At 43.3% G+C, this 13,643-nt stretch overlaps 1 protein-coding gene across 4 annotated transcripts in view; it reads right to left on the reverse strand.

Moving 5' to 3' along the window:
* Nucleotides 1-655: 655 nt before the first annotated feature.
* The window catches only part of gabpa (GA binding protein transcription factor subunit alpha), an 83,581-nt gene continuing 70,593 nt past the window's right edge, over nucleotides 656-13,643 (reverse strand). For all 4 annotated transcript variants that reach the window (XM_073044846.1, XM_073044842.1, XM_073044845.1 and 1 more), the window contains one exon: nucleotides 656-1,284. In XM_073044846.1, the coding sequence (XP_072900947.1) occupies nucleotides 1,053-1,284 (232 nt within the window). In that variant the 3' untranslated portion in view covers nucleotides 656-1,052. The remainder of the gene's footprint in view (nucleotides 1,285-13,643) is intronic.

Genomic DNA, 13,643 nt, shown 5'->3' on the forward strand with positions numbered 1-13,643 from the left:
GCACTGGGCTGTCCACACCACTCTCTGCAGAGTCCTGCAACTGTGTATATTTAAAGTGGGGGTTGATAGGTTCTTGATTAGAAAAGGTGTAAAAGGTTATGGGGAGAATGCAGGTGAATGGGGTTGAGAGGAATATGCAAATTCAAACTAAATTCATGCAAACCAATTTTATGTCAGTGTTACAAATTCATTGGTATCCAAAATAGGCATATTTCACATGGAGGTTGAGAGGGATAATATATCAGCCATGATGGAATGGCAAAAGCTGAGACAGTCATTGAGCTAGTCGCTGATTGCCCACAAAATAGCAAGCTCTTTCTGTAGCTACCTTTCATTAACACACCATTGTCATCTTACATGCATAGCAAATAGCAAACTCAGAACTGAGCAATGTTCTAATCTACATTTCTTTAGCTCTTTAGCTACCTCTCATTAACACACCATTGTCTTCTACATTCCTAAGATTTCATTCTACTAAATTGAGTACATGCATAGCAAATAACTGACTTCATAGTTAAAATTTATACTTTTATACTCCAATAATGGCAGAGAGAATTTGATGGGGCGCAATAACCTTATTTCCCACCTATGTATTATGGTCTCGGATTATCAACAACATTTATGACAGTATGGAAAATGAATCACACGAGGAGAATGGAGTACACTTTTTTATTCAAAATTCACATAAGGGTAAAAATATCTGCAAAAATAACTCAAAAAATTTGATAGAATAAGGTGAAGCCAGTACACATTTTTTTAAACATACCATGAAGTCTGCTGCTGAAGCCTGTCCCATTTCACACTACTGACGCAGTGTACAACCAGACAGTGGGACACAGATCCCCGCCTCAAGCCTCACCTTGAGGCCACGCGAACACTGTACAGTCCCAGAAGCAGGGAGGAAGAAGCCAGCTGCTCGACCTGATCGGGACACTGGAGGACAGGTGCCGCTCAAGAGAAGCGAAAGAAGGGCGCGCACCCCGACCCCCTCCTCCCACACCTACCCCCCCAACTCCCCCAAAACCAAGCTACAGGCCTTGGGGCGAGATCCTTCAACTGTCCTTGTCAGGCTGCAGTGAGGCCGCAGCCAGCGTTACCGTGGTGACTGGCTGTCCAGCCATGCTGTGGATTTGCATCTTGGCCAGTTTCTTCTGTTCACATTCTGTGACCAAACGGTTCAGCTCCGCTGCGCTGTAGCCGATGAGCGTCTTCAAGTCGCACACAAACTTATAGACGAACCGCTTCCCCTGGACCTTGCAGATCATGTCCCCGTCGTAATAATATCTGGGCGTGAGAGAAGATATTAGGGTGTTAGGGATTATTCTGGAGTTATGAAATTATGTGACTACAGCATATATTAATTCAAGTGAGTCTTATGTTCTTATTGTAAACTGAAAGCAATCAACAGCCTGAAGTTAAAGGTACAGCTTTACAAACAGCATTGTCTACAGGCTGGCAGCCCTTAGCACAAGACTGGCTGCTCAAGAGATACAGCTTGCAGAGTAAAGTGACCATGAAACGTTCTTGCCTGCATCAGCCAAACGCAAGACAGACGTTAATTGGCCTGCATCAAACATCAAACAAGGCAACACTGGCTATGTATTTGTACCATTGTGACTGAGTTCAAGGAAGCTTGCCGATCAGACCGATTTTGTCAAACATGGTTACATGCATAGTTGATCAGTCAATACTTGGGATGGTTATGTACTCAGAGAGTCAACCATGACAGCTTTAATTTTGTGTCTGGGGTCTCTGACCCCAGAAGCTGTTTGACTATCTGAATCAGAATCAGAATTAATATATCACCAGCATAGGTTATGAAATTTATTAACTTTACGGCATCAGTACGATGAAATACATGATCAGCAAATATAGAGGGAAAAAACTGAGTTGCATTATGTACGTGTATGTGTGTTTTTATTTGTATATGTGTGTGTATATTATATATGTCTATTAAATAGTTAAGTTAAATAAGTAGTGGAAAAAACTAATTTGGAAAAAAAGCAGTGAGGTAGTGTTCATGGGTTCCAAGTCCATTCAGAAATCGGATGGCAGAGGGAAAAAAATTGTTCTTGAATTGCTGAGTGTGCGCCTTCAGGCTGCTGTACCTCCTTCCTGAGAAGAGGGCACATCCTGGGTGGTTGGGATCCTTACCTTGTCCCAGAGAAGGTATTTGATCATTCAGAGGGGTTTGCTACTGCAGATATGCAATTCAAAAGAAGCACTGTCAACCCAAAGTATTGAAGTAAATGATGTGATTGTAACTATCGATTCAGCTACTGCTACCATTGATCTTAAGCCCATAAAAATGTGATGTACTTTGAGTTGTGGGACTCTATGGAGAGGGTTTCCAGGAGAATGTCAGCTTGTCATGATGAATAAAGACCGTTATATCACCAGCTTCAGTGTCTCTCCAGTGACTTGTCACAACAGCCAGAAATCTTGTTTAAAAATGACACCACTTCACTTTGACTTCCTTTCACCATTTACAATCTTTCCCATGGTCCTGCCCAGAAAACACTTCTTTCTTTAACCTTCACTTGGTGATAGAGATATATGGCAAATAAACAGGTCCTTTGGCCCATCAAGTTTGCACTATACATTTATTCTCTTCACATACCCACCCCCCACTTCATAGTTTCTACCACGTGCTTATATACTAAACACACTTGAGTGGCTAATCTAGTGGGCGGCATGGTAGTGTAGTGGTTAGCATAACACTTTACAGCCCAAGCGATTAAACAGAAGACTGGGGTTTAATTCCCACCACTGTCTGTAAGGAGCTTGTACGTTCTCCCCGTGACCACGTGGGTTTTCTCTGGGTGCCCTGGTTTCCTCCCACATTCCAAAGACATACAGGTTAGGGTTAGCAAGTTGTGGGCATGCCATGTTGCAGCTGGAAGCACTCGAGCTACCTCCAGTACATCCCTAGACTGTGTTGGCCGATAACACAAACAATGCATTTCATTGTTATGTTTCAATGTTTCAGTACTATGTGACAAATAATCTTCACACCCTATACCTCCCAAACAGGCACTAGCTAATATGAGACGGCATAATTTTAAGGTGATTGGAGCAAAGTATATTGCGGGGATGTCAGAGAAAGCTTTTCTCCCTCCCCACACACAGAGTGATGGGTGTGTGGAATGCCCTGCCGGGGTGTTCGTAGAGGCAGATATGTTAAGGACATTTATGAGACTCTTAGGTAGGCATATGAATGAAAAGAAAAATTGAAGGGAAATGTTGGAGTGAAGGGTTAAATTGTGTGTACTGTGCTGTTCTATGTTCTATTAGAAACGTATAAAACCTACAGCACAATACAGGCCCTTCAGCCCACATGTGCCAAACATGTACTTACTTTAGAAATTACCTAGAGTTATCCATAGCCCTCTATCTTTCTAAGCTCCATGTACATGTCATGAGTCTCTTAAAAGATTCCATCGTATCCGCCTCCACCACTGTCGCTGGCAGCCCATTCCATGCACTCACCACTCTCTGCGTAAAAAACTTATCTGACATCTCCTCTGTACCTACTTCCAAACACCTTAAATCTGTGCCCTTTTGTGATAGCCATTTCAGCCCTGGGAAAAAAAGCTTTGGCTATCCACACGATCCATGCCTCTTATCATCTTACACACCTCTATCAGGTCACCACTCACCTCTGCTGGTCCAAGGAGAAAAGGACGAGTTCACTCAACCTATTCTCATATGGTATGCTTCCATATCCAGGCCACATCCTATTAAATCTCCTCTGCACCTTTTCTAAAGCTTCCAGATCCTTCCTGTAGTGAGGTGACCAGAACTGAGCACAGTACTCCAAGTGGGGTCTGACCAGGGTTCTATATAGCTGTAACATTACCTCTTGGCTCTTGAACTCAATCCCATGGTTGATGAAGTCAATGCACCAAATGCCTTCTTAACCACAGAGTCAACCTGTGCAGCAGCTTTGAGTGTCCTATGGACTCAAACCCCAAGATCCCTCTGATCCTCCACACTGCCAAGAGTCTTACCATTAATACTATATTCTGCCATCAAATTTGACCTACCAAAATGAACCACCACACACTTATCTGGGTTGAACTCCATCTGCCACTTCTCAGCCCAGTTTTGCATCCTATCAATGTCCTGCTGTAACCTCTGACAGCCCTCCACATTATCCACAACACTCCCAACCTTTGTATCATCAGCAAATTGACTAACCCACCCTTCCACTTTCTCATCCAGGTCATTTATAAAAATCACAAAGAGAAGGGATCCCAGAACAGATCCTTGAGGCACACTACTGATCACCGACCTCCATGCAGAATAGAACCCTGTGGGCGAGCCAATTCTGGATCCACAAAGCAAGATCCTCTTGGATCCCATGCCTCCCTACTTTCTCAATAAGCCTTGTATGGGATACCGTATCAAATGCCGTGCTGAAATCCATATGCACTACATCTATTGCTCTACCATCACCAACGTGTTTATAAGGCTCATAAGGCACAACCTGCCTTTGACAAAGCCATGCTGACTATTCCTAGTCATATTATGCCTCTCAGGACCTTTCCCATCAACTTACCAACCACTGAAGTAAGACTCACTGGTCTATAATTTTCCGGGCTATCTCTACTCCCTTTCTTGAATAAACGAACAACATCTGCAACCCTCCAATCCTCCGGAACCTCTCCCATCCCCATTGATGATACAAAGATCATTGCCAGAGGCTCAGCAATCTCCTCCCTCACCTCCCACAGTAGCCTGGTGTACATCGCATCCGGTCCTGGCGACTTATCCAACTTGAAGCATTCCAAAGCTCCAGCACATCCTCTTTCTTAATGTTTATATGCTCAAGCTTTTCAATCTGCTGTAAATCATCCCCACAATCGCCAAAATCCTTTTGCGTAATGAATACTGAAGCAATGTATTCATTAAGTATTGTTGCTATCTCCTCCAGTTTCATACACCCCTTTCCACTGTCACACTTGATTGGTCCTATCTCTTACGTCTTATCCTACTGCTCTTCACATACTTGCAGAATTCCTTGGGGTTTTCTTTAATCCTGCTCTCCAATGTCTTCTCATGGCTCCATCTGGCTCTCCTAATTTCATTCTTAAACTCCTTTCTGCTTGCCTTATAATCTCCTAGATCTCTATCATTACCTGGTTTTTTGAACCTTTTCTTTTCTTCTTGACTAGATTTTCAACAGCCTTTGTACACCACGGTTCCTGTACCCTATCATCCTTTCCCTGTCTCATTGGAATGTACCTAGGCAGAATGCCACGCAAATATTCCCTGAACATTTGCCACATTTCTGCTATACATTTCCCTGAGAACACCTGTTCCCAATTTATGCTCCCAACTCCTGCCTGATAGCTTCATATTTCCCCTTACTCCAATTAAACACCTTCCTAATTTGTCTGTTCCTATCCCACTCCAATGCTATGGTAAAGGAGATAGAATTGTGATCACTATCTCCAAAATGCGCTCTCACTGAGAGGCCTGACACCTGACCAGGTTCATTTCCCAATACCAGATCAAGTACAGCCTCTCCTCTTGTAGGTTTATCAACATACTGTGTCAGGAAACCTTCCTGAACACACCTATCAAACTCCACCCCATCTAAACCCCTCACTCTAGGGAGATGCCAATCGATATTTGGGAAATTAAAATCTCCCACCACGACTACCCTGCTATTATTACACCGTTCCAGAATCTGTCTCCCTTTCTGCTTGTCGATGTCCCTGTTACTATTGGGTGGTCTATAAAAAACACCCAGCAGAGTTATTGACCGTTTCCTGTTTCTAACTTCCACTCACAAGAGACTCTACATGTAGACAATCCTTCCATGATTTCCTCCTTTCCTGCAGCCGTGACACTATCTCTGATCAGCAGTGCTACACCCCCACCTCTTTTGCCTCCCTCCCTGTCCTTTCTGAAATATCTGAAGTCTGGCACTCTAAATAACCATTCCTGCCCCTGAGCCTTCCAAGTCTCCGTAACGGCTACAACATCATAGCTCCAAATACTGATCCATGCTCTAAGCTCATCCGGTTTGTTCACGATCCTCCTTACGTTAAAATAGACACATCTCAAACCATCGGTCTGACTGTATCCCTTCTCTATCACCTGCCTATCTTCCCTCTTGCATTGTCTCCAAGCTTTCTCTATTTGTGAGCCAACCGCCCCTTCTTCCGTCTCTTCAGTTCGGTTCCCACCCTCTAGCAATTCTAGTGTAAACTCTCCCCAATACCCTTAGCAAACCTCCCTGCCAAGATATTGGTTCCCCTCGGATTCAAGTGCAACCCATCCTTTTTGTACAGGTCACGCCTGTCCCAAAAGAGGTCCCAATGATCCAGAAATCCGAATCCCTGCCCCCTGCTCCAATCTCTCAGCCACACATTTATCCTCCACCTCATCCTATTCCTACACTCACTGTCGCATGGCACAGACAGTAATCCCTAGATTACTACCTTTGAGGTCCTACTTCTCAACTTCCTTCCTAACTCCCTGTAGTCTTTATAACCATATAACCATATAACAATCACAGCACGGAAACAGGCCATTCCGGCCCTCCTAGTCCGTGCCGAACTCTTAATCTCACCTAGTCCCACCTACCCGCACTCAGCCCATAACCCTCCACTCCTTTCCTATCCATATACCTATCCAATTTTACCTTAAATGACACAACTGAACTGGCCTCTACTACTTCTACAGGAAGCTCATTCCACACAGCTATCACTCTCTGAGTAAAGAAATACCCCCTCGTGTTTCCCTTAAACTTTTGCCCCCTAACTCTCAAATCATGTCCTCTCGTTTGAATCTCCCCTACTCTCAATGGAAACAGCCTATTCACGTCAACTCTATCTATCCCTCTCAACATTTTAAATACCTCGATCAAATCCCCCCTCAACCTTCTACGCTCCAATGAATAGAGACCTAACTTGTTCAACCTTTCTCTGTAACTTAAGTGCTGAAACCCAGGTAACATCCTAGTAAATCGTCTCTGCACTCTCTCTAATTTATTGATATCTTTCCTATAATTCGGTGACCAGAACTGTACACAATATTCCAAATTTGGCCTTACCAATGCCTTGTACAATTTTAACATTACATCCCAACTTCTGTACTCAATGCTCTGATTTATAAAGGCCAGCGTTCCAAAAGCCTTCTTCACCACCCTATCTACATGAGACTCCACCTTCAGGGAACTATGCACTGTTATTCCTAGATCTCTCTGTTCCACTGCATTCCTCAATGCCCTACCATTTACCCTGTATGTTCTATTTGGATTATTCCTGCCAAAATGTAGAACCTCACACTTCTCAGCATTAAACTCCATCTGCCAACATTCAGCCCATTCTTCTAACCGGCATAAATCTCCCTGCAAGCTTTGAAAACCCACCTCATTATCCACAACACCTCCTACCTTAGTATCATCAGCATACTTACTAATCCAATTTACCACCCCATCATCCAGATCATTTATGACTCAGAGTGGGGCAGGAGCATTCAGGATGGAATTGAGAACATTAAGGCCATGCACTGCGACCAAGCAGAAGCCTTGGGGAAATGGCAGAAGGAACAAACTGCCTCAAACCATCTACTTGGAAGCATGGCGACACTTGCAGTCTGCCCCAGCACATGGTGTTGGTTGTTGACACAGAACAATGTATTTCACTTTTAAGTTTTGATGTACATGTTACAAACATAATTAATCTTTAGTCTTTACCTTTAATTAACTTTTTGGGATTGGGGACATAGTCACAGAGAGTGGACAAACTCCACAAAGACAGCAATGGTCAGGATGGTACCCATGAGGCAACAGCACAACTACCTGAACCATTTGTTTCTCCCTTACAGACTAATGGCCCAGAAAGAGCTTGTGCAGAAGCATTTGAAAAGCATTAAGTTAGATAAGTCACCGGGACTGGATGAGATATATCCCAGGCTACTGTGGGAAGTGAGGGAGGAGATTGCCGAGTTTCTTGCAATGATCTTTGCATCATCAATAGGGACAGGAGAAGTACTGGAGGACTGGAGGGCTGCAAATGTTCCCTTGTTCAAGAAAGCAAGTAGAGATAACTCAGGAAATTATAGACCAGTGAGTCTCACTTCAGTGGTGGGCAAGTTGTTGGAGAAGTTCCTGAGAGGCAGGATTTATGAGCATCTGGAGAGACATAATCTGATTAGGGATAGTCAGCATTGCTTTCTGAAGGGCAGGTCGTGCTTTACAAGCCTGACCTAATTCTTTGAGGAAGTAACAAAACAATTGAGGAAGGTAGAGCAGTGGATGTAGTGTATATGGATTACAGTAAGGCTTTTGATAAGGTTCCCCATACAAGACTCCTTCAGAAAGTAAAGAGGCATGGGATCCAAGGAGACTTTGCTTTGTGGATCCAGAATTGGCTTGCCCACAGAAGGCAAAGGGTGTTTGTAGATGGTTCATATTCTGCATGGAGATCAGTGACCAGTGGAATGCCTCAGGGATCTGTTCTGGGTGGGTTAGTAAGTTTGCTGATGACACAAAGGTTGGGGATGTTATGGATAGTCTGGAGGGTTGTCAAGAGGTTACAGCGGGACATCATTAGGTTGCAGAACTGGGCTGAGAAGTGGCAGATGGAGTTCAACCCAGATAAGTATGAAGTGGTTCATTTTGGTAGGTCAAATTTGAAGACAGAATATAATATTAATGATAAGACTTGGCAGTGTGGAGGATCTGAGAGGTGTTGGAGTCTGAGCTCAAAGCTGTTGCGCTGGTTGACAGCGTTGTTAAGAAGGCGTGTGGTGTGTTGGCATTCATCAACCATGGGATTGAGTTCAAGAGCCATGAGATAATGTTACAGCTATATATGATGTTGGTCAGAACACACTTGGAGTACTGTGCTCAGTTGTGGTCACCTCACTACAGAAAGGATGTGGATACTATAGAAAGAGTACAAAGGAGATTTACAAGGATGTTGCCTGGATTGGGGTGCACACCTTATGAGAATAGATTGAGTGAACTTGCCTTTTCTCCTTGGAGCGAAGGAGGATGAGAGGTGACCTGATGGAGGTGTACAAGATGATGAGGGGTATTGATCGTGTGGATAGCCAAAGGCTTTTCCCCAAGGTTGAAATGGCTATCACGTGAGGGCATAGTTTTAAGGTGCATGGAAATAGGTACTGAGGGGATGGCAGGGGTAAGTTTTTCCACACAGAGAGCGGCGGGTGCATGGAATACACTGCCAACGGCAGTGGTGGAAGTGGATACAATAGGGTCTTTTAAGAGCCTCTTGGATAGGTACATGGAGCTTAGAAAAATAGAAAGTTTCTCGAGTAGGTTACATGGTCGGCACAACATTGTGGGCAGGAGAGCCTGTAAGTGCTATAGATTTCTATGTTTTAAATAGGACCATTTGGCAGGCTGTTGCGAGGATCAGTATTTGTAATCTATATTAATGACTTGGATGAAGCCAAAGTGTAAGGTATCCTCTTACCAACGCCACAGAACTGGGTGAGAAAATGCGTGTGAGGAAGATGTAATGAGATGTACAAAGAAGGTGAGTGGGCATGAAGATGGCAGATGGAGTGTGATGTGGATAAATGAGGTCATTTGCTTGAAAGAGTAGAAAACATTTTTAAGTGGTATGAAAACTAATAAATGCGAGTGCACAGTGCGATCTTGGTTCAAAGAAAAATCAACAAGAAATTAGTAAACTGAACAATGACCTTTTCTACAATCAATCTGCCTCACCATCGACGACATTTTCAAGAACCAGTGCCTCAAGAAGGTAGCATCCATCATGAAGGTCGTTCACCATTCTGGCCATGCCCTCCAGTCGTTACTACCATCAAGGTGGCAGTACAGGACCCTGAAGGCACAAACTCAACGATTCAGGAACAGCCTCTTCCCGTCTGCAACCAGTTTTCTGAATAGTCCATAAACATTAGCTAATTATAAATTCCTTGCACTATCTATTTCTGTCATTTGTAGGAATTTTACGTCTTTGCAGTGTACTGCTGCTATAAAGCAACAATTTTACCTCACACAACTCAGTGAAATAAGCCTGAATTGTTCAGGAGATTGGGCGAGATTAGACCTACATCTTCCAAGAGGCAATGCAGGCAGTGCGGTCCACGGCCCTCTCTTTTGCCACGAGGAGGCCATCCTCAGAGTGAAGGAGCAACAACTCATACTCCATATCTCAGTAGCGTCCAACCTGATGGCATGAACATCAAATTCTCCTTATGGTAATTTTTTCCCCTCTGCTTTCCCTTTTTTATTTCTCAATCTGTCCTCTTACCTTTTCTCCTCACTTGCCTATCACCTCCCTCAGGTGCCCCTCACCTTTCCCTTTTTCCCATGGTCTATATTCCTATCCTATCAGATTCCTTCTTCTCCAGCCCTTTACTTTTCCCAGACACCTGGCTTCATCTATCACCCTTTAGCTAGCCGCTATTCCCACCCCCACTTTTTTATTCCAGTGATTTCCCTCTTCCTTTCCAGTTCTGAACAAGTGCCACAGCCTGAAATGTTGAGAGTTTATTCATTTCTATAGATGCTGCCTGACCTGATGACTTTCCCCAACATTTTGTGGATTTACTCAGTCCAGATTGATCTAATGTAAATGAAAGAGAGAAAATCCCACTGTGACAATCGCACTTCCCAGAAACACTGACAGGCCATTTCCTCATTCTGGAAAGTTTGGAACAAGGGGCTGGATCCCAGGTAAGACTGAGATAAGCAACACACAGAAAGTGTAGAGGGAACTCAGCCAGTTAGCCAAGGTCTATAATAAATAACTGAAGTTTCGGGCCAAGACCATTCATTAGGACTGGAAAAGAAGGAGGGGGGGGGGGGTTTGGAAGAAGCCAAAATAAGATTGGGGAGGAGAAGGAGTATAAGCTGATAGATAATGAGCGCGAAGGAATCACTTGTGTTGATGTTAATGAGATGAAAGTGTTTTCTGCTTGAACTGTGGAATTTCTAACACAAGGAAGGGTTCAGTCATTGTACTCATTAAAGATGGGCACAAGGAAATAAAGCAACAGTTTAAGCAACAGAAATAAATCAAGCAAAAGGTGGGACTGAGGTCAGTGCTCTCATTGAATGAACAGACTCAATGGGCCACGTGACCAAATCTTACATGTCTTACACTCCTTTCCTTTAAGACAACCAATATTCTACTTCCACTGCAATGAACTGATTGTTCACACATTTTGAAGCTGATGGAACTCTCAATTCCCTCCGCTTCAAGCAAAGTCCAATCCTTTATCACTTCTCCCTCTCTCCTCTGCATGAGATGCATACCATAGCAGGTGGGCAGTAAATGTTAAATGTTCGCGATCTCACAGAAATATCACAGACTTCAGTTAAACACAAGTCTGAGCACTGACTGAGTCACGCTAAGTGTTAGTGGACGGTGTGGTGACTGGGATTTTATGGGATGAATTGAAAGAGAGAATTTCACAGGAACAGGTGGCATTTGATAACTGAATCAGCCAAGAAGTGCACTTCTTCTTCCTGAAAATGTAAACTCCAGATACATGTACCAAATACTGGCTTGTATTTTTCTTTCAAGATCATCACTGAAATATGATTCTAATAATAAGACAGTAAGACATATGAACAAAATTAGGCCATTCGGCTCAAATGAATCTGCTGTGCCATTCCATCATGGCTGATTTATTTTCCTTCTCAACCCAATTCTCCTGCCTTCTCCCCACAACCTTAGATGCTCTGACTAATCATGAACCTATCAACCTCCGCTTTAAGTATACCCAACGTCTTGGCCACCACAGCTGTCCAGGGCAATGAATTCCACAGATTCACCACCCTCTGGCTAAAGAAATTCCTTCTCATCTCTGTTCTTTCAAGAGGAACATCCTCTTGAACCCACACTATGTAGACCTTTCAATATTCCATAGGTTTCAATGAGATTCCCACTCATCTCCTAAACCCCACAGAATAAAGGCACAAGGCCATCAAACACTCCTTATACGTTCTCAGGATCATTCTCATAAATCTCCTCTGGATCCTCTCCAATGCCAACACATCTTTTCTCAGAAAAGGGCCCCAAAATTGCTCACAATATCCAAGTATGGTCTGACAAATGCCTTAGAAAGCCTTAGCATCATATTCTTGCTTTAATTGTTCACATTAAATAGAAATATATCCAGAAAACAGACTTTATTAAAAAAATGGTTTTTGCTTCTCACCTCACAAAAACTTGAAAAAACTTTTAAATAAACGTTTTTGAGAGGATACAATCTAAAACTAAAGACAACAAAAACTTCCGTAATCTGTAAGAATTACACTATTGAAAACTCCCAGGCATCTGACAGATTTGAACTGCCAGACATCACTACAGGAACCAATTGTGATCCGAACGAAAAGGACCTTTTGAAATCATACACCCAGTGACTGTAAGACATAGGAGTGTCTTCTGAATTCCAGTGAGTATGGGCCCAATACTGCCAAATGCTCCTCACATATTAATCCCTTCATTCCCAAAATCATCCCTGTGAATCTCCTCTGGACTCACTCCAATGACAATACACCCTTTCTAAGATAAGGGGCCCTCACTTTTAAAAAAATATACAGGTAGTCCCCGAGTTACAAACGTCCGACTTATGGACAACTTGTGCTTACGAACCGAGGAAGGAGAACGCCGTCCACCATTTTAAGTCGTTGCCGTTGACACTGTGTTGAGTGTGTAACCTTGTATTTTGCTTAAATTTTTCTTAGCAAGATTCATCCTGACCACCCCCCCCCCCCCCCCCCCCCCCCCGTTCCAGTCGGCTGGTGGCACAGTGAGATTAGTGTTGGGCTCGAGAATGGAGTTTCCCGAGTTCAATCCAGTGACAGACCACTCCCGTGCTGGGTTGATGTTGATCCAGTGACTCCCGTATCATCCGTGCCAGGTGAATGTTGAGCTTGCAACTCAACCTCGTAAAAAAACAATGCCACCTCCAGTTTAAATTCCCACGTGGAATATCGTGGAGGATCAAATACCCAAACCCAGCACAGCCCCCACTTGTCCCATTTAACCTGGCTCAGTGTGGTGGACTTTAGGATCTGGGGAATTCAGTGTGGTGGTCCTCAGGACCCAGCGGACCTCGGGAGCCGGCGGAGATCGGGACCCGCTGCCCACAGTGTTTCTGTTCTGTTGATGGGAAGTGATCACGATTGAAAATAAAGTGGAAATAATAAAATGTTTGGAAAGAGGTGAAACGCCATCGATCATTGAAAAAGTGTTAGGCTACAATTGGTCAACGATCGGAACAATTTTAAAGGATAAAGTGAGAATAATGGAGCATGTGAAAGGCTACAATGAAAGCTACAATTATTACTAAGCAATACAGTGGTTTAATTATTGGAATACATACGTTTCTTAAGTGCTTTATATGCATAGAAAGGTAAAATGTATACTAAGACAAACATTTGACTGACGCTAAATAATACCGGATGTACTTGTTCCGACTTAAAGACGGACTCAGGAACGGAACTCGTTCGTAACCCGGGAACTGCCTGTACAGTATTTCTGTATTTTGCACGTTTTTTAATCTATTCAATATACGTATACTGTAATTGATTTATTTATTATTATTATTTCTCTTCAATATTATGTACTGCATTGAACTGCTGCTGCTAAGTTAACAAATTTCACATCACATGCCGG

This window comes from Hemitrygon akajei, chromosome 5 (assembly GCF_048418815.1).
Source record: "Hemitrygon akajei chromosome 5, sHemAka1.3, whole genome shotgun sequence".
Taxonomy (NCBI): domain Eukaryota; kingdom Metazoa; phylum Chordata; class Chondrichthyes; order Myliobatiformes; family Dasyatidae; genus Hemitrygon; species Hemitrygon akajei.